The 21775-nt window shown below is 35.8% G+C and overlaps 1 protein-coding gene across 1 annotated transcript in view; it reads left to right on the top strand.

Annotated features, from left to right (window-relative positions):
* LOC127831778 (uncharacterized) overlaps positions 1-21775 on the top strand; it is a 210853-nt gene that overhangs the window by 5060 nt on the left and 184018 nt on the right. The window contains exons 4-14 of the mRNA XM_052356844.1: positions 315-446; positions 5888-5958; positions 6349-6463; positions 6699-6828; positions 7235-7363; positions 10864-10901; positions 11526-11608; positions 12055-12169; positions 12388-12472; positions 14692-14749; positions 20141-20249. Of these exons, the coding sequence (XP_052212804.1) occupies positions 315-446; positions 5888-5958; positions 6349-6463; positions 6699-6828; positions 7235-7363; positions 10864-10901; positions 11526-11608; positions 12055-12169; positions 12388-12472; positions 14692-14749; positions 20141-20249 (1065 nt within the window). The remainder of the gene's footprint in view (positions 1-314; positions 447-5887; positions 5959-6348; positions 6464-6698; positions 6829-7234; positions 7364-10863; positions 10902-11525; positions 11609-12054; positions 12170-12387; positions 12473-14691; positions 14750-20140; positions 20250-21775) is intronic.

Below are 21775 nucleotides of genomic sequence, written 5' to 3'. Positions count from 1 at the left end.
ATGTAGCAGTTTATTTTAAATATGCAACTGTTTTCCTTATATGGCTATAATGAAACCTTCTCAGCTCTCTAAAAGTAGCATTTTTAGTCCAATTTTTATGAAATTTGGTTAGAACATTTGTTGATATAAAATCTCATCTTAATTCGAAATGGGTCGGGTCTGATGAAACACATGGCCATCAGGGAAAGGGGCAGTCTTCTTAATGTGGAACCTTTAGAGAACCTTGTTTACACTCTACAAGTCACATGTTTTGTCTAATCATTTGAAAAAGGTCTATTAAATAATTTTTTTATCAAGGTTTTCAACTGTTTCAGGTACGGGACAAATTGAAAATCATCCATCCGGACCTTAATGTATATAAGATGGGAGAGCTCATTGGCTCCATGTGGCAGGGGCTGAGCGAGGCTGAGAAACAAGTCTATAGGGACGACTATCAGAGGGAGAAGGTAATTCAAAACCTATTTAATTTTTCTTGATTAAATCGAAGGCCTAAGGCTTATTGAAACATTCTCGAGTCCATTTCCTGGGTAGAGCCAGTTCTTGATGTCTTGTGTGTGTGTGTGTGTGTCAGCAGGGGTTCTGAAATATTTTAAGAGTCTAATTGTCCACGGACAAGTTGGACCCACAAATTCACTTGTCCGTACCAAAGAAGTACTTGTCCGTACTTTTAAGATAGATAAAGGAAAAGGTCATTACTAATTAAGCAAATAATACAAGCATACACGTTTGTTAACTTCTATTTTAAATTATAAACATAGTTAACTAGAAAATTGAACAAAAAATACAAGCAAGATGTGCATATAATAAGATCATGTTTAAGTCACACATGATACTAGTCTTATTTATAAGACGCGCAAAGAATTTAGAGATACTTTTTATGTGGGCTAAATTCTTTGGAACTCCAAATATTACCAATATAAAAAGTAGCTTAATATTTGAGAGCGTCAACAAGTTCGACTAACATGATACCATCTTGGATATTTAATAATCTCAACATGACTAGACAATTCACTTGGAATAAAATAATCTCCGTTAATTATAAGTATATCATTATCCGCTAATAAAGGAAACTCCTTACGAAGTTTACATTTACACACATCGGCAACCTTTCAAGCCAAGGAAAATCAATTAGCCAAGACTCAAAAAATTCTCGTTTCCGCTTGGCGTCGTGTGTTTATCATATTCATACTTGGCTTTTCTCTTCTTTTCCGACGCCGAACTGATTTTATTATTGGTCTGATTAGCGTCATGGCTAGACGTTGAAGTGGTTTTATTATATAAAAATCGAATGCAGGTCGTTAGAACATGTATGCGGCCATTTGCAATGTATGAAAAGTGTTATCTTAAAATTCTTATGCGTGATTGGCTGTTGCTATACACATGTGTGTTGGTTTCTCTATTAAAACAGGGACATAGGTCCCTGATTAAAATTGTTTTCTTATGCGTGATTGGCTGTTGCTATATATACTCGTGGACTGGTTTACCACATTAAATAATTATTATCGGAAAATAACATACCTCCAGTTAAAAAAGTGTGCTGGTCCGCAGATTAATCATAAGCTATTTATATAAACTTCGTTTTTTATTTTCGAAAAAGTATTGAAGTTTCGTTCTCGAAACAAATTTTACCACGGAAATTTTACTTGTCCCCGGACAAGCCAGCTTTCAAAAACTGCTTGTCCGGAAGGGTAAATTGACGACTCGGACAAATTGGACAGCATATTTCAGAACCCCTGAGTGTGGGGAAGGGGCATTAAAAAAACGCTAACAAAGTGGGGATTGAACCCAAGATCTCATGTTTGATAGGCATACACCATATGAGTCGTGATCTGAGAAAACTGGGCATAATTCATGTGCGTAAAGTGTTGTCCCATATAAGCCTGTGCAGTCTGCACAGGCTCATCAGGGACGACACTTTCCGCTTTAACTAGATTTTCTCTAAGAAGAGACTTTCTTTTCAACAGAAAATATCATAAAAGCGGAAAAAGTCGTCCCTGATTAGCCTGTGTGAACTGCACAGGCTAATCTGGGATGACACTTAACGCACATGCATTATGCCCAGTTTTTTCAGAACGCGTCTCTTTTTATGGGGAGATAAACTCTTACTGGCTAACAGCATCTTCCGCAACATTCAGTGATGCATATTGTCAATTTTCATATGTCAGTCAAAATTATGTGTATTCAAATGCAAACATTAAATGAACATTATTAAAGTTTGGCTGAATGTCTAATATTAAGCTTCAATAAATAAATGCCCGTGAAACTCGATTATGTATATTTTGTTGGTTTTAGCTCATCATTTTTCATTTTTTCATGCCATTGTCAACAATCTTGAGGTAGCAATATTGGGCAATTTTTATTAAAACTTTGGGAGAACATTAATTACACCCCAACAAACGAAGTTTAGGGGGGTATATAGGAGTGAACTTGTCGGTCAGTTGGTCGGTCTGTCTGTCGGTCCGTATTAAGTGTCCGCTCTCTAATTCAAGTAGATTTCATCCGATCTTAACCAAACTTGGTCAGAAGTTGTATCTACATGATGTATATGCCAAGTTCGAACATTGGCCTTGCCGGGTCAACAACTAGGTCACGGGGTCACATAGTGCATTTTAAACATTCAGCATGTTGTCCGCTCTCTAATGCAAGTAGTTTTCATCCAATCTTCACCAAACTTGGTCAGAAGTTGTATCTACATGATGTCTAGGCCAAGTTCAAACATGGGCCTTGCCGGGTCAAAAACTAGGTCATGGGGTCACTTAGTGCGTTTTAAACATTCAGCATGTTGTCCGCTCTCTATTTCAAGTAGTTTTCATCCGATCTTCACCAAACTTGGTCAAAAATGGTATCTAGATGATCTTAAGGCCAAGTTCGAACATGGGCCTTGCCGGGTCAAAAACTAGGTCATGGGGTCACTTAGTGCGTTTTTTAACATTCAGCATGGTGTCCTCTCTCTTATTCAAGTAGTTTTCATCCAATCCTCACCAAACTTGGTCACAAGTTTTATCTAAATGATCTCTAGGACAAATTTGAACATGGGCCATTCGGGGCATTAAACTAGGTCACAGGGTCACTTAATGCGTTTTTTAACATTCAGCATGTTGTCCGCTCTCTAATTCCAGTAGTTTACATCCGATCTTCACCAAACTTGGTCAGAAGTTTTATGGAGATGATCTTAAGGCCAAGTTAGAACATGGGCCTTTCTGGGTCAAAAACTAAGTTAAGGGGTCACTAAGTGCGTTTAAAAAATTAAGCATGGTGTCCGCTGTTTTTTGTGAAGACAACATGCAAAATATTATGTGTCAATACGGCATGTGGGGGTATTCGTCACGTCTGTGACAAAGCTCTAGTTATACCCCAATTACCATTGGTAATGGGGGCTATATAGGAGTCACTTTGTCGGTCAGTCTGTCTGTCTGTCGGTCTGTCCCGAAATTTAATCCGATCTTCACCAAACTTGGTCACAAGTTGTATCTAGATGATGTCTAGGTCAAGTTTGAATATGTGTCTTTCCGGGTCAAAAATTAGGTCACGAGGTCACTTAGTGTGTTTTAAACAGAAAGCTTGTCCAGACCATAACTATGTCATTTATCATAATATTTTAAAATGACTTGGTACATTTGTTCACCATTATGGGACGGTGTGTCGTGCGAAAAAAGTATGTGGATATCTCCAAGGTCACACTTTGAGTTCAAATGTCAAATGCTTGTCGGGCCATAACTTTATCATTTATTGTGAGATTTTAAAATCATTTGGCAAATTTGTTCACCATCATTGGACGGTGTGTCCTGCGAAAAAATTACGTCGATATCTCCAAGGTCACACTTTGAGTTCAAAGATAAAATATGGTCATAAATTAGCTTGTCCTGGCCATAACTATGTTGTTCATTGTGAGGTTTTAAAATCATTTGGCACATTTGTTCACCATCATTGGACAGTGTGATGCGTGAAAGAATTACGTCAATATCTCAAAGGTCAAGGTCACACAGAGTTCAAATGTCAAATGCTTGTTTGGGCCATAACTTTATCATTTATTGTGGGATTTTAAAATCATTTGGCAAATTTGTTCATCATTGGACGGTGTGTCGCGCGAAAAAATTACGTTGATATCTCCAAGGTCAAGGTCACACTTTGAGTTCAAAGATCAAAAATGGTCATGAATTAGCTTGTCCGGGCCATAACTATGTTGTTCATTGTGAGGTTTAAAATCATTTGGCACATTTGTTCACCATCATTGGCCGGTGTGTCGCGCGAAAGAATTACGTCAATATCTCAAAGGTCAAGGTCACACTTTGTGTTCAAATATCAAAAATGGCCACGAATGAGCTTGTCAGGGCCATAACTATGTCGTTCATTGTGAGATTTTAAAATCATTTGGGACATATGTGCACCATCATTGAACGGTGTGTTGAGCGAAAGAATTACGTTGATATCTCCAAGGTCAAGGTCACACTGTGAGTTCAAAGGTCTAAATTGGCAATAAATGAGCTTGTCGGGGCCATAACTATGTTGTTCATTGTCAGATTATAAAATCATTTGGCACATTTGTTCATCATCATTGGACAGTGTGCCGCCCTAAAAATAACATCAATATCTCCAAGGTTAAGGTCACACTTTGAGTTCAAAGGTTAAAAATGGCAATAAATGATCTTGCCTTGGCCATAACTATGTCATTCATTGTGAGTTTTTAAAATGACTCTGTACATTAATTTTGTTCACAGTCATTGGATGGTGTGTCATGTGAAAGAATTCAAGAGTTCAAAGGTGAAAATGGCTATTAATGATATTGGCATAATAATTCTTAGAAATTGCCATAACTTAGATTCTCTTGTTTTGTGAAGACAGCATGCAAAATAGTCTGTGTCAATGCGGCATGTGGGGGTATACGTCACGTCTGTGACAAAGCTCTAAGTTTTTGTCTAATGACACTGTTTCTGTGTACTCAATATGGTCGTGGGGTCTTGAAAAACCTAGGAACACTTGTTAAGTCTGTTCTGTTAAGTAAAAGTCTGCGAGTAGGTCCAACAGTTATTCTTATGTCATTATTAAAACATTGTGAACAAGCAAGACATGTCAATTATGCCTTGACTTTGACTTATTCCCTTGAGCTCCTTGTGAAGCATAGGTCGTCGGCAATAGTCCTCCAGCATACTCTGTTGTGGGCTGCTTTCTTTAGCTCTCCCCAATTGTGCCTAGTGATACTGAAACCTTTGTGAACATGTGTTGTAATTATAATAAAGATTGTTTCGAGATGAAAACTGTCTGTTCCAATAGCTGTGTCTTGAAAACATGTGTTCTAATGATAATAAATGCTGTTGAGAGTTGAAAACTGTCTGTTCAAATAGTTGGCTGCCAGGAGGGACGCAATTTTGCTGATTTGCTGATATCACATGATGACCAGTGAAACATGTACCAGAGTGTCATTTTGTATTATTGCCAACCATAAGCAAATTTCTCCGTATTTTCAAACTTGGGCAGAACATTTGTTCCAATAATGTCTTGGGTGAGATGTATTCAGTATCACAAGGGTTACACAGCTATGTCGGAAATCACATTTATTACACAAATATCACAAAAGCAGCACAGAACACTTACATTAACCCTTTGCATGCTGGGAAATTTGTCGTCTGCAAAAATGTTGTCTGCTGAATTTCTAAAATTAGCATTTTCTTTGATTTTTTTCTAAGAATACTATCAGAATAGCAAACAGTTTGGATCCTGATGAGATGCCACATTCTGTGGCGTCTCATCTGGATCCAAACTGCTTGCAAAGGCCTTAAAAATTCGGTTCCAGCACTGAAAGAGTTAAACTTCGATGGCATGTGAGCCTTGTTTATAAGGTTGACAACTGGGAAAAGTCACTGATAAGGAGTTGCAAAATTTATTGCAGGATCAGAATCTTGACAGACTAGGAGATGAAAACCCAAATGCACAGATTCCTATGTTCTCTGCATTTTTAAGGTAATCAATATGGAAAATGTTAAACAATTCATGATTAATTTGTAACAGGCAATCCAGGAGTTGGCTTAAAAGTAACTTTCACAAATATTATGTAAGTAAATTCACTTATGTTTGTTCAGGGCTTGTTTTTGAAAAGCTTTTTTTGGAAATTTCAATTTTTAATTCATTTCATGTTGAAAGAAACAACAATGTCTAGGTTTCATTAATTAAATAGTGATAGACAATGAAATGTTAATTATTAATATTCAAATTACAATTACATTAACTCATGTTTATAATATATTCATGTCAAAAGTGCAATTAAAAATAAACAATATAATTTTAATTGCAATATATGTCAGATCTTATGCTTTTTAAAGTAATTGTATGCGTTTTTTCTTCTTTAACAAGATTTATGAAAGAAAACCGAGGGCCTTACTGTGGGTGGAATGAAGACATTACATGGAATCCGCAGACATGCAAAATGAGTTTAAAGTGGCATTTGCTTCCAGAACAGGAGAAGAAGGTATGCTTGTCTTTATATGTCCCCTTTCGACCTGCACTCTAAGCATTATCAAATTAGCAAGTATTCATTTGCATCTGAGTGGAAACAGGTTAAGTAATAATTTATTTACCTAGAGCATTCAATTTAAATGAATATAGTAAGGAACATCATAAACAAATGGTATTTTTGATTTTTTTTATCATTTTTGCGAAATTCAACATATGTAACACATGATTCTTTCTTGCCTTTCTCTTAGAGATACCTGGATGCTGCACAGGAAGACAATAATGGCTGTAGCAATGACATCGGGGAATCCAAGGAAACAGAGTCATATGCAGCGATTAAAAATCAGTTGAAACCCCCTGAAGAGACGCTGTCATTTGATGGTATTTGGATTTATATGCATATTAATTTCTTCTTGTTAATTCAAACAAGAAATTGTCGGATTTCTTGGAAATGCCAAGAGTCTTAATATGAAAAGCCTATTTTTGGGGGAATGAAACATTTTAAATAATATTGCTACTATAAATAGTGTAAACAAGACGTGTATTTATAGGGCATGGATGCCCATACATTCCACTTTTGTTTGTTAACACTTCTTATGTCTCAAACAATATGTTTATGGCCGAATTCGACTTGTGACCTCTAAGTGTGACCTTGACCTTTGGGTTATTTAGACGGGTACAGACGTCACTAATATTTTCCTTTGTGGTAATAATTAGCAAGATTAATGACAATGTTTCAGACCAGATAAACTGTTATATGACCAAGTTACGGTTCTCAATTTTACAGATTTCAAAAAGAATCCTGTACCATCAGATGATATTGATGACTCCGGACTTTCAATCAGTCTAATAGAAGGCACAAAAAGCATGCCTGATCTTCAAGTTGAACCAATTGTTGTTGCACTTCCAAAGTCTGGTAAGTGTTTTTATGCTCCCCGAAAATATTTTTGGTGGAGCATATAGTTGCCAGTTTGTAGTTCCGTGTACCTTCCTTCTGTCACACTTGTGCTACCGTTTCTCATACGCCTTCAATACTTTACCAATCGCTTTCATATTTGGCATGTAGGAACCTTGCATGGACCTCTACCTTTTGATGAGGTTTGAGGTCACTGGGGTCAAGGTCAAGGTCACCGAGGCTAATAATAGACTTCCTTCTGTCACACTTTTGCTACCGTTTCTCATAGGGCCTTCAATACTTAACCAATTGCTTTCATATTTGGCATGTAGGTACCTTGCATGGACCTCTACCTTTTGATGAGGTTTTAGGTCTCTGGGGTCAAGGTCACCGAGGCTAATAGATATTTTAGGTGTTTATTAACACATACATTGACAAAGCGCATAAATTGGGAAGCATCCATCAGTTTCACTGATATTCTTGTTTTGTCCTCATTGTCAGCATGTGTGGTTTGTCACATCAATTTACTTAGTAGTAATGTAAGGTGCAACGTTGTCAAGAATTATGAAAGGTATACCTGTTTCATAACTTGAAGAAATGTTAACAACTAAGCAATTTCCGTACATTTTCTCTATCTCTGATGTTCCTCGGCTTCTTTCGTAAAGTATGCATATATTGATGACATACATGTAGTACAAACAACACAATACCCTTGTAATCAAAGAAAGAAAACATGAGTTCTGTAAGATATTTTGGTGTTGTACAATACATGTATTTTGTTTTACATGGAATTGCATCATGCAAACTTGTTTTTATATACCGGTATGTTTCATTTACTTGATTTCACTTTTGCCTTGATTGTAATTGCGACTTTGCACCAGATACAAAATGTCTTGTGCCAACCAATCAAAATTTGTTATCGGAAAACCGGCTTGGAATCGCTCGGCATGATTGAGTAAACAGCGATGTAAATAAACTGATTGTTTTTAAACACAATTGACTGGGAGGACAATCTATTTTGAGCTCAAAACAAGTTGTATTGCTCATTTTTTTATGGTAATGTCCAATAGCATACATGTATATATAATATTTTTTGATAACCTTTATAATAAAATAGGCAAAAAATATTTAAAAATCAGTAATAATTACGGATCATCACATTTTACGGACCTTTATTATCCCAGCCAAAAAAAATTCGGAGGGGATATAGTAATAGTCCCTGTCCGTCTGTGCATCTGTGCGTCCGTCCTTCTGTCTGAAACTTTGTCCAGAGCATAACTCCAAATCTATTTGATGGATTTACTTTTAACTTAGAATATAAACAGATGGCAACTAGGAGAAGTGCAGTGACCTAGAACCATAACTCTATCTACCTTAGTTTTTTAATTATCTCCCCTTTTATATAATTTCAACGTAAAAATTTTGTCCGGAGCATTACTCTAAATCTACTGAAGGGATTTACTTGAAACTTCAAATATAAACAGATGGCAACTAGGAGAAGTGCAGTTACCAAGAACCATAACTCTATCTACCTTAGTTTTTGAATTATTTCCCCTTTTATATAATTTCAAAGTAAATTTTTGTCCTGTTTTTGAATTATCTCCCCTTTTATATAATTTCAAAGTTAATTTTTGTCCGGAGCATTACTCTAAATTTACTGAAGGGATTTACTTGAAACTTAAAATATAAACAGAAGGCAAGTAAGAGAAGTGCAGTGACTAAGAACCGTAACTCTATCTACCTTAGTTTGTGAATTATCTCCCTTTATTTAATTTCAAAGTAAATTTTTTGCCGGAGCATTACTCTAAATCTATTGAAGGGATTTACTTGAAACTTGAAATATAAACAGATGGCAAGTAGGAGAAGTGCAGTGACTAAGAACCATAACTCTATCTACCTTAGTTTTGGAATTATCTCCCTTTATTTATTTTCAAAGTAAATGTTTGTCCGGAGCATAACTCTAAATCTACTGAAGGGATTTACTTGAAACCAGAAATATAAACAGATGGCAACTAGGAGAAGTGCAGTGAACATGAATATAACTCTTACGGATGTAGTTTTTGAATTAATTCCCTTTATTTTATTTATTTATTTTTATGACCCCGAAGGAGGGCATATAGTGATCCGACTGTCCGTCCGTCTGTCTGTCCTTCCGTCACACTTTGCGTTTAGGTTTCAAAAAATGCTCATAACTTCTATGTGCCTTGAGATATAACCTTCATATTTGGTATGCATGTGTATATGGACAAGGCCTTTCCATACGCACAAAAATGTTGACCCCTGTGACCTTGACGTTGAACTTAGGGTCTGCGTTTAGGTTTCGTAATCTGCGTTTAGGTTTCGAAAAATGCTCATAACTTCTATGTCCCTTGAGATATAACCTTCATATTTGGTATGCATGTGTATATGGACAAGGCCTTTCCATACTCACACAAATTTTGACCCCTGTGACCTTGACCTTGAACTTAGGGTCTGCGTTAAGGTTTCAAAATCTGCGTCTAGGTTTCTAAAAATGCTTATAACTTCTATGTCCCTTGAGATATAACCTTCATATTTGGTATGCATGTGTATATGGACAAGACTTTTCCACAGGCACAACAGTTTTGACCCCTGTGACCATGACCTTCAACTTAGGGTCCGTGTTTAGGTTTCGAAATCTGCATTTAGGTTTAAAAGAATGCTAAAACAAATGTTGTTATACAAGCAAACACATATCGCCGGGGATTTGGCACTATTGTAATTGGTCTAGGTCTATGTAACCAAACCAACCCTTAGACTCAATTCTGAAAATAATAATTAGTTTTAAAACTGTTATGATGGAAAAGTTTTTTAATTCTGAGTCTAACATGGCATTGATATTGCTAATAACATCTTCTTTGAGAACATTTGGTAATGACATTTGCACCTTTCGCTGCCTGCATTTAATACAAGTCTCAAAGACAATTTCTTAGGTCCAAGTTTGGCTTCATTATTATAAGTCTAAGAACAAATTGCTGGATACAGGCCCTAGATAGACACAGTTGTTACTGATATCGAAACTTATCCCTTTACCACTTAGATACATATTTTGACGTATTTGTAGTCACTGAAATTTCATTTAAGATCTTTCTTACTAGATTCAAGTTTTTTTAAGGCTTCATCTCCAATTCCAAACCTTAGATACTGATTTGCAGCAAACAGCATAAAACCCAAACAGACTGCGAGTTACTCGCAGGCTGTTCTGGTTTTATGCTGTTTGCACATATAGCCATTTCCACTTTAGCTCTGAGTGTGATATAACATTTGCTTCTCTGAAATATCATTTAGATAGATGGCATTTTTAGACTGAAGAATAAGGCATGAAGGTTTACTTTAGTTTTAATTTGTATTCCTTAATTGTCTGTTTACTTATATTTACACAGCCGTCAATATAATGAAATTTATTAGAATGGAATAGTGTTGTTTTAGGATACAAATACACAGCCGTCAATATTATGAAATTTATTAGAATGGAATGCCAATAATCACTTGTGTTGTTTCAGGTTCTATGAAAGCCAGTATGGCTGACAACAACTCAAAGGTTAGTCTTCAGTCTCTTCAAATTGTCATTCTGTCAGGAAAAAGGTATCTCTTTGTAAAATTATAGAGTTTCTTGCTTTTCCTTTGTGACGTGCATATGTTTACCTCGAATACTTCTCAGCGAGTTGGTAAGTTAGTTCACATAATTTTTTGGAGCTAATGTCTTTCACATTTTTCAAGTGATTATATTGAAATTATAAGAATGTTCTCGGTATTAAAGGTAGATGTTTAAGACCAGTTTATTGTCAACACACTTCTTTGATCTTTGCCCTTGAACATAGCTGACAAAACACGACAGGTGTATTTGTCTGTTTTGTGACTAAACCTCTAATTTATATTTTGGGGGCATTGACTTTCCTAGGTTATCGAATTTATATGTTTGGGGCATTGACTTTCCTAGGTTATCGACTTATGATTGAAATCATCTCTACCTATTTGTTTAGAGCTTTTTGCTTAATTTCTTTTTTTGAAAAAGACACAAACACCATATAAGCTGTATAACTGAATTGTCTGTGCAAAATAGCAACATGTGAACTGTAATTATTGATAATTTCTTTTCATATTAAATAATTAGAAGTCTCCTTTGCAGATTATGCAAATTTGCCACCTTTTTTTTTCTTTGCAGAAAAGGAAAGTCGACCTGCTAAGAGATGTAATAATTTTCAAGTCCCCTGATTCAACCGAGCCCCCTATTTCTGCATTTTTAAGGTAAGCAATATTATTGACCATCTAATACAATATTGAGATTGCAATGAAGTTCTTATGATTGTCAAACTGGCTCCTCTTGGTTTACATTTCTGCCCTGAAATTAAAAATCTTCCAATCCATAGTACAGTAATAGGGTGCAGAAAAGCTTTCTACAAAATAATAGCTTTGGAAATCAAAGTTTTAACTTAAATATTTTTCGTTGGTTCTTTCATATGGTAAAACTTCTGATTTAAAATGCATCCAAATGCTCTCGAGTGGGTTTTCTTTGTACGTACCGTGACTAAAGAACGCTCCCACAGTGGTGATCCAAACTGTGACTCCAGGGAGCACTGCTAGGCCAACACTATATCCTCTCTGCAATGCCGACTTGATATTATGCATATATATATTAACCTCAGATATTGTATTAGTTGTGGTGAATTTTTGTTTTTGTTTTCTTAAATCAGATTTGTCAAGGTAAACCGCGCAAGTGTTTTACGGAAGAACCCTCAAATGACTTTGCTTGATGTTCAACGGAGGCTAAGTTTAATGTGGCATTTTCTTCCAGAACAGGAGAAGCAGGTATTCTTATCTTTGTCTGTTAAAAGCATGGTTATGCTGTTTAAATACATTAAATCTGATAGCTAAACTGTATATTACAAGAAATACTGATAGTTAATTGAAATAATCTCATTCTTCAGCTGTGAAAATGTGCATGTTATATGTAAGTTTTACACATATTTTAAATAGTAACTTTACTAAACTTTTCCAAATTCACATTATTTTTCATATTTGTCCAGAGGTACGAGGAAGCTGGTCTGGAAGAGAATGGTCACTGTGGAATGCAGGAGAACACTCAAATAGAGTTAGGTCAACCGTTAGAAAGTGAGTTGAAAAAGCCAGAAAACACACTATAATGGGATTGCCCAGAAATATGGCATATAGTTTGTGGGCAATAATTAAACAAAATGAGGGTGCCAAACAATATGCTTTATAGGTATTGCAACAATTTCATTGGAAATATGTCTTGTTGAGTACCTGTGCACTATGTGCTAATGGTGAGTTATCACCTATTGTCGTTTGTTCATGGTTAACATTTACCTTGTGAGCACTCTTGAGGACTCAATTGACTCGTGTTCTGAGAAAACTGGGCATAATGCATGTGCGTAAAGTGTCGTCCCAGATTAGCCTGTGCAGTCTGCACAGGCTAATCAGGGAAGACACTTTTCGCCTAAATTGGATTGTTGATTTGAAGAGACTTTATTTATACGAAAAATGTCATAAAAGCGGAAAATGTAGTTCCTGATTAGCCTGTGCAGTCTGGGACGATACTTTACGCACATGCATTATGCCCAGTTTTCTCAGAAAATTACTCAATTATAGTCCAATCTTCATGAAACTTAGTCAGGACCTTTTCCCAATGATATCTCGGCTTAGTTTGAAACTGGGTCACCTGCAGTCAAACTCTAGTTCACTTTTCCAGATTAATCATAGAGCTTATGAATACTCCAGAAGTATCTTTTTCCCAATCTTTATGAAACTTATGATAGGAACATTTGTTTAATTATATATCATCGGATTTGAAAAGTGATTCACATATGTTGAAAAGCTGGCAACCAGGTTTTTGGCGGTGTAAGCGGAGCAGTGTTCCTTATACAGCTTAAGTGAATCATTGTAAATAATCCAGAAATGCTAGAATAAATTCTATTACAAAGTTGAAAATCCTGGTTACAAAATAGGGTTTTTAATGGACCTTTCTTGATAAAACTTTGTTTGGCAACAGTCATGTCAAGATCAATGTATGGAAAAAAAAGAAAACAACTTTGTTACCACTCAATATAGCTTGATTGTTTAATTTTCGACTCGGGGTACTACTAACATGTACCCTGGGTACTCTTAAGTATACTTAATGTACCCTGGGTACGTTAAATATACTTAAACCTATCCGACCGATTTTGACTTCATCAGAGTTTTGTTCCCACCCTAAATCCGGTGTCGTAAAATGCGCTACAGACTACGAAACAATTTTTTTTTTGAATAAAATCTGCCTCAACATTCTATTTTGAGTAGGATTATTGATAAAATAGAGGCCATTTTACAAAATTCAGACATAAAATATTAATATTCACATAATACATCTGAAAAAACAACGACACAGATCAATATAGCATTAGAATTCCCAGGTATGTTCTAGTATATTTTCCGTTCCCGGAGTAAACTTAAGTATACTTAAGAGTACCCGGGGTATATTAACTTAGAACTCGATCCGACAATTAACAATGGAGCCTCAATATATTAAGTTGGGATAGAGGTTTTTGATTGTTATAGTATTAAGTTAAAGTGCAGACTTAACTTGAGTGCCGTCAGCTTCAAAGGTCGATGTCACTATTCCTGAAAACAGAAGAACACAGCTAATTTGGGAAATAAATCAGGAACAATTAAGCGGGATAGGGTCACATTTATTAAAAACATTTATAACAAACATAGCTGACAGCCGCCAGGGGAAGTTTTCCCCATATGCCTGTAGTGTAGCCTTGTGAACATTTAGAAGTCATATTTTAGTCCAGTCTTCATGAAACTTGGGCCTGTATGCACAAACCCATTCTTAGACTTAAGAACAAAGAATAGACTTAGAACCAAGAAAAATACATCAGAACAAATAATAGAGTTAGAACCAAGAATAATACATCCAGCCTTTGTATATATACAGACCCTCATTGAGGATAATGTCATTAATATAATGTTCTACAAGATTAATGACATAGATAGAAGTGGTTAATGCCAAGTTTGACTCAAAATTAAAGACATTCTGGAATATTCTAATTTAAAGATTTTTTTTATATTCTTAGATTAGTCTTGGGATTCCAAGAATTGTTTGGTGAATAAGAGCCTGCATCAGAACTTTTGTTTTCATGATATCTCTTCTTAGTTTAAAACTGGATCCAGTCTGTTTTGTCTAGACCATATCTGAACAAAGGTATCTGAATGTCATGAAGTAAAGGGCTAGCTAGCTAGGTTAATGTCAAATCTTTGACATATGTTTTGCGTCTTGAACTCTATTGAGCTATCTTGGGCCATACTGGCACTCTTGTTTTCAATTTCAGGTCAGCAAACGCTAAAGGACCTTTTTCAAGAAATCAAACCAGATTCTTCTTTTCTGAGGTAAGTTGCTATTAAATATTTTCATGTTTTATATAACGTTTTAAATTTTAATAATTATACTCGCTGATACCAAGTTAAGGGGTTGTACTTGGGGGTCTATCCATCATTGTTTTTCTATCGAATTCTACACTTTTCATTGTAAGACCTTCTGTCTTGCTTTGAAATGAAATGAAGTTCTGCATGTGCAATATGTATCGTCTTATTTAACAGTTATGCCTCTTTTTCTTAAGTTCTGTTACATTGTTAGTCTTACTCTAGACTAAGTAGGAAATATATATGAGTTGCGTTCTGAGAAAACTGGGCTTAATGCATGTGCGTAAAGTGTCATCCCAGATTAGCCTGTGCAGTCGGTACAGGCTAATCAGGGACGATACTTTACGCCTAAACTTGATTTTCAGTAAGGAGAGACTTCATTGAAACCAAAAATACCATAAAGCGAAAGTGTTGTCCCAGATAAGCCTATGCGGACTGCACAGGCTAATCTGGGATGACACTTTACACACATTCATTATGACCAGTTCTATCAGAACAAGGCTTATATGTCTCTGAAATTTAAATGGCTAGATTTGTCATACTGGTATTGCGCGGTTAAGATTATTTATTTATCGTGTACTTAGTTTCATTGAATCATGACAATGGGGTCAAAACCAACCGCTCTTAGGGTGTCAAATAGATTTAAAAAACCTATATAGCAACACTTCTTATTCTGTAAAACCGCAAGTGCCCAAAGTTTTATATATTTGATATTGTATTGAGGTTCTCGTCAAGCTTTGGTCTTTCGATGATATTTGTTACTACTGTCTAGTTTATAAACTGCTGTAGATGTGACTTAGTCGCTATGATGTATGCTGAGGGGTTTGATCCTCATTGTGGGAGGTGAGCGTTCTTAAGATTTCCCCAATAGACACCAATCACTGGTTTGAGTCCCAGGAAACGGACGCAAGAGAGTTTCAATAAGCATAAGGCTTTCGGTGCAATTGAGCTTAAATAAATAGGTTGAAACTGCAGTGTTGATAATGACCCTCTATAGCAAGATGTTTCAGGAATAGGGATCTTCTTGAAATTGGAACTTTCAGGTGCATCAATGAAAAGTAACAATCAAAATCTAAAGAAGAATTTAACATGTATGTATTATGTTTTATGAACAAGTGATATTTATTATTTTCTTTAAATTTGCAAAACCTATTTCTATTTGTTGTTCACACTTTGTGGCCCAGTTTAAGTCAAAGAAAATGTAGATAAACAATGATAATGTTTGCAATCATTATAGTGTTATTGTGGTTAATAAAAAGTAATATAACAATTTCTGGGGTTTTCCAATATATACTTTATGAAAGCGTATAAATATGAGCCTTGTTCTGAGAACACTGGGCATAATGCATGTGCGTAATATACAGTCCACACAGGCTAATCAGGGACGACACTTTCCACCTTAATTGGATTTTTGCTAAGGAGAGACTTCATTTAAACGAAAAATGTCATAAAAGCGGAAAGTGTTGTCCCTGAACTGGGACGACACTTTACGCACATGCATTATGACCAGTTTTCTCAGAACACGACATATATATATATATATATATATATATATATATATATACTTGGGCATATTGAGAAGCCGCATTTTCATATAAACAAAGTAACATATGTTTACAAAACTGGATAATTTGTTTTGTATCATGATACAATTTTGTTTGCGCATTTTGTAATTAATGATTTTTTAGCTCCACTGGCCAAAGGCTAGCGAGGCTTATGTCATGGTCCTGTGTCTGTCGTGTGTGCGTCAGTGCGTTAACTTTTTCTTTAAACATCTTCTTCTACTAAACTACTGGTCCAATTCTGATGAAATTTCTTAGGAATGTTCATGTGGTGAACCTCTTTCAAATTTGTTCAAATTATGCCCCTGGGGTCAAATTTGACCCTGCCCCGGGGGGGTCAAAAAATTGAAAATTTTCTTATATAAGGCCTATTTTGTGCAAACTTTATAAATCTTCTTTTCCATAACCATTGGGCCTAGGGCTACCCCGGGGGGTCAAAAAATTGAAAATTTGCTTATATTAGGCCTATTTTGTGCAAACTTAAAAAATCTTCTTGTCTTGTCCATAACCATTGGGCCTAGGGCTACCAAATTTGCTATGTAGTGACATCTTATAGTCCTCTACCAAGTTTGATCAAATTATGCCCCTGGGGTTATATTTGACCCTGCCCTGGGGGGTCAAAAAATTGAAAATTTGCTTATATAAGGCCTATTTTGTGCAAACTTAAAAAATCTTCTTGTCCATAACCATTGGGCGTAGGGCTACCAAATTTAGTATGTAGTGACATCTTATAGTTCTCTACCAGGTTTTTTCAAATTATGCCCCTGGGGTCAAATTTGACCCTGCCCCGGGGGATTAAAAAATTGAAAATTTGCTTATATAAGGCCTATTTTGTGCAAACTTAAAAAATCTTATCCATTACCATTGGGCCTAGGGCTACCAAATTTGGTATGTAGTGACGTCTTATAGTCCTCTACCAAGTTTATTCAAATTATGCCCCTGGGGTCAAATTTGAACCTGCCTCGGGGGGTTATAAAATTGAAAATTTGCTTATATAAGGCCTATTTTGTGCAAACTTTAAAAATCTTCTTGTCCATAACCATTGGGCCTAGGGCTACCAAATTTGCTATGTAGTGACATCTTATAGTCTTCTACCAAGTTTATTTTCAAATTATGCCCCTGGGGTCAAATTTGACCCTGTCCCGGGGTGTTAAAAAATTGAAAATTTGCTTATATAAGGCCTATGTTGTGCAAACTTAAAAATCTTATTGTCGATAACCATTGGGCCTAGGGCTACCAAATTTGCTATGTAGTGACTTCTTATAGTCCTCTACCAAGTTTGTTCAAATTTTTCCCCTGGGGTCAAATTTGACCCTGCCCTGGGGGTCGAAAATTGAACATTTGCTTATATAAGGCCTATTTTGTGCAAACTTTAAAAATCTAACTGTCCATAACCATTGGGCCAAGGGCTTCTAAATTTGGTATGTAGTAACATCTTATAGTCCTCTACCAAGTTTGTTCAAATTATGCCCCTGGGGTCAAATTTGACCCTGCCTCGGGGGGGGGGGGGGATCAAAAATTGAAAATTTGCTTATATAAGGCCTATTTTGTGAAAACTTTAAAAATCTTTACTTCAAAAAGCATTGGGCCTAGGGCTACCAAATTTGGTATGTAGTGACATCTAATAGCCCTCTACCAAGTTTGTTCAAATTATGCCACTGGGGTCAAATTTGACCCTGCCCTGGGGGGGTCAAAAAATAAAAAAACTGCTTATATAAGGCCTATTTTGTGCAAACTTTAAAAATCTTCTTGTCCATAACTGTATGGCATAGGGCTAACAAATTTGGTATGTAATGACATCTTATAGTCCTCTACCAAGTTTGTTCAAATTAAGCCCCTGGGATCAAATTTGACCGTTCCCCAGGGGTCACAAAATTGAACATATGCTTTTATTGGGTCCATTTTGTGCAAACTATTAAAATCTTCTTGTCCATAACCATTGGGCCTATTTTTACCAAATTCGGTTGGTAGTGACATAAAATAGTTCTCTACTTTGTTTGTTCAAATTATGCCCCTGGGAACAATTTGACCTTGCCCCAGGGGTCACAAAAATGAACATATGCTTAAATAAGGCCTATTGTGTGAAAACTTTAAAAATCATTCTTGTTCTTAATTATAGAGCCTAGGGTTACTAAATTTGGTATGTAGTGATATTTAATAGTCCTCTACCAAATTTGTCAAATCATTCCCCTGGGCTCAAATTTGACCCGGCCCAGGGGGTCACAAAACTGAACATATGACGTTTACCAATGGAGATTACTGCGGCCGTTCGGCTGTGACCAACAACAACATCAACATCTTGTAAACATGAGATAAAACCCTGTCATTTAGTGCCATTTTAGGTCAGATTGTGACTGCTTACAAAGGCATTGAAGTAAGAAGTTGTGTTATGAATGTTTTTCTTACAAACTGAAAAAAGTCGGGTTTTATGTCAAAAGTGACCATATATCCGGATGAAAATATTTTGAATGACATGTTAATTTCATGTCTTTTTTGTAGTGTTTAAACCAGTTTAATAATATATTATTGATTTTTAAAACACAACTTCCATGAACATAATTATTTCAAGAAAAGTCAATATATGATACTGCACGGTAAACTCAAACTTTGTATCCAAGAGGTGTTGAAATTAATGAAGTGCAACGTTCTTAACTATCGTATATGCTGCTTTTTAATAACTAATGATTCATTGTTCCATTTGTAAATCGTGACTCAAGAATTGTGGATATGATTGTTAATTGCTCAACAATCCATATATATTTCTGACCATTTTATAATTTTCTTTATATAAGTTATGAATTGATCTTAGAAGTCAAATGTATTACTTAATTAAATACATTTATAAATATAAAGAAATAATCTTTAGATTATCATAATATTCTCAGGCCTGTTGGTCTTAGGGATGTGTGGGTTGATGAGCAATTTCTCCTTTTATCACAATTATTTCTACCCTACCTGATCATTTCCTTCATATTCCATTTTAATTTAATTGACATCTGCAACCGCTTTCAAATTGGGAAAGTCTAAAACGTGTCGTTTGGTAAAGGGTTAAGGCATTTTGATTCCTATGGGTCTTGTGAAGCTGTTTCAAATCAAATGCGTAGACTAGATCTTCAGCATCTAAAAATATGTGAAATAGAAAGAACAACAATATCTTTTGGAGAGATAAATGTACCTACGTTATAAGCAAAGGACCTGTGCAACAATTCCCATGCTTTTAAGTCTGCTTAGTTAACACGGTAGTAACTTTTTCCATATATAAAAATGCTCACCCTTCCAACTTTAAACCCACAGTGGGACGAGGGATAGAAAGAGAAAGTCAGATGCTTGAGTACATTTCAACCCATGCGCATTGCACGTTTTTTTCGCAAAGAAAAAACAGAGGAGCGATACAGGGCAATCATGGCCCTTTTGTTTTATCCAAATACTGAATTAACTTTCATAGTCAGCCATAAGAAGTACAGCTTTTCATGAAAAGCTAAAAATAATCACAACACAAGGAAATAAACAAAGCCAGTGTTTATAAATACTTTGAATTGAAGGATAGTTCATTGTATTAAACAATGTCAACAAAGATGCAGTTTCAACAACAATGAAACATTTATGTAGACATGTAATTGTCTGTTATGTTTAATTATTAATAATTTCACATTTTGTACCATTATTGTGGCTTTATTAGAATAGATGTATGATGAGTGTTTGCTTGTGTAGGTCAGGCAGCAATGTAACCGATTAACAGTAAAGGATAGTCACAAAATACTTGTTATTTTCATTGTATTCCTTTTTCTAAAAAAAGGTTTTCAAAAGAGTGGCTGGAACAATTACAGAATGGATCATTGTCAAACGATGAAATTATTGACATCATTGAAAAGGAGTGGGCACAGCTTTCTCATCTTCAAAAACGGGTATAACTATGTCATATGTCATTTATAAAACATGGAAATAAAGACTCAAACTATGTTGAATTGCTTGATTGCCTTGATCAATATGTCTTTTTAAACGCCCGTTTTTTTAAAACAGGACGTATTATAGTTTCACCCTTGGCGGGCGTGCAGCGTCCACAGCAGTGTCCGCTCTCTAATTCATATAATTTTCATCCGATCTTCACCAAACTTGGTCAGAAGTTGTGTCTAGACAATATCTAGGTCAAGTTTGAATATGGGTCATGCCGGGTCAAAAACTAGGTCACAGGGTCACTAAGGGCATTTCAAGGATTAAACATGGTGTCCGCTCTCCAATTGAAGTAGTTTTCACCTGATCTTCACCAAATTTGGTCAGAGGTTGTGTCTAGATGATGTGTAGGTCAAGTTCAAATATGGGTCATGCTGGGTCAAAAACTAGGTCACGAAGTTACTAAGTGCATTTCAAGCATTTAGCATCGTGTCTGCTCTCTAATTGAAGTAGGTTTCATATGATCTTCACCTTATTTGGTCATAAGTTGTGTCTAGATGATATGTAGGTCAAGTTCAAATATGGGTCATGCCGGGTCAAAAATGAGGTCAGGAGGTCACATGGTGCATTTCAAGCATTTAGCATGGTGTCCGCTCTCTAATTGAAGTGGTTTTCATCTGATCTTCACCAAATTTTGTCAGATGTTACATCTAACAGGATATCTAGGTCAAGTTCAAATATGGGTCATGCTGGGTGAATATCTAGGTCTTGAGGTCACTTAGTGCATTTCAAGCATTGAGCATGGTGTCCAAAACCTTCGAACGGGCATATCTTGTTACAGTTTGGCACTCTTGTTAAACGATTCAGATCTAACTACGAGTGAACAAAGTTTAAAGATTTATCTTTCTAATTCAAAGATTTTGCCAAAAAATTAACATTGCCTTCTACTTGCATGAAATCGTGGTGTTTTTTTTTTATTAGTACCCTACCGGTTTTAGGGGACTTATGGTTTTCACTCTGTGAGTCTGTCTGTCACACTTATCTGGATCCTGGGATAACTTTGAAAGTTCTTTATATTTTTCCATGAAACTTAAAGCATAGATTGATGGAAATATGGACATTATGAAAGTCATTTCATTTTGTTCCTACGTCAAAAATTATGGTTGCTATGGCAACAAATAGACTAGAAATACTGCTTAAAATGGTGGTTTTCTGGATCCTGCAATAAGTTAAAAAAATTCTGGTTGCTATGACAACATTTATATAAAAAATTCTGACAGGTGGAATTTTTGACAATGGTGGAGTTGGTAGGGGAATTCTATTGCTTGGCAATAGTCTTGTTGAAATTTAACGAAGCTTTTATGTTTTTATGCCCACAGAGCCTATGTTCTGGGGGCATATTAAAATCGCACCGTCCGTTAGTTAGTCTGTCCATCCGTCCGGAATAGTTTCCGCTCAATAACTCCAGCAAAAGTCATGGGATCTTCACCAAACTTCATGAAAATGTGTAAGGCAATAACATTAGGTCAAGTTCGAAGAT

Source organism: Dreissena polymorpha, chromosome 5, assembly GCF_020536995.1.
Source record: "Dreissena polymorpha isolate Duluth1 chromosome 5, UMN_Dpol_1.0, whole genome shotgun sequence".
NCBI classification, from domain to species: domain Eukaryota; kingdom Metazoa; phylum Mollusca; class Bivalvia; order Myida; family Dreissenidae; genus Dreissena; species Dreissena polymorpha.
Note: the sequence above shows the minus strand (reverse complement) of the source record. Positions and strands in the feature narration are given on the sequence as shown.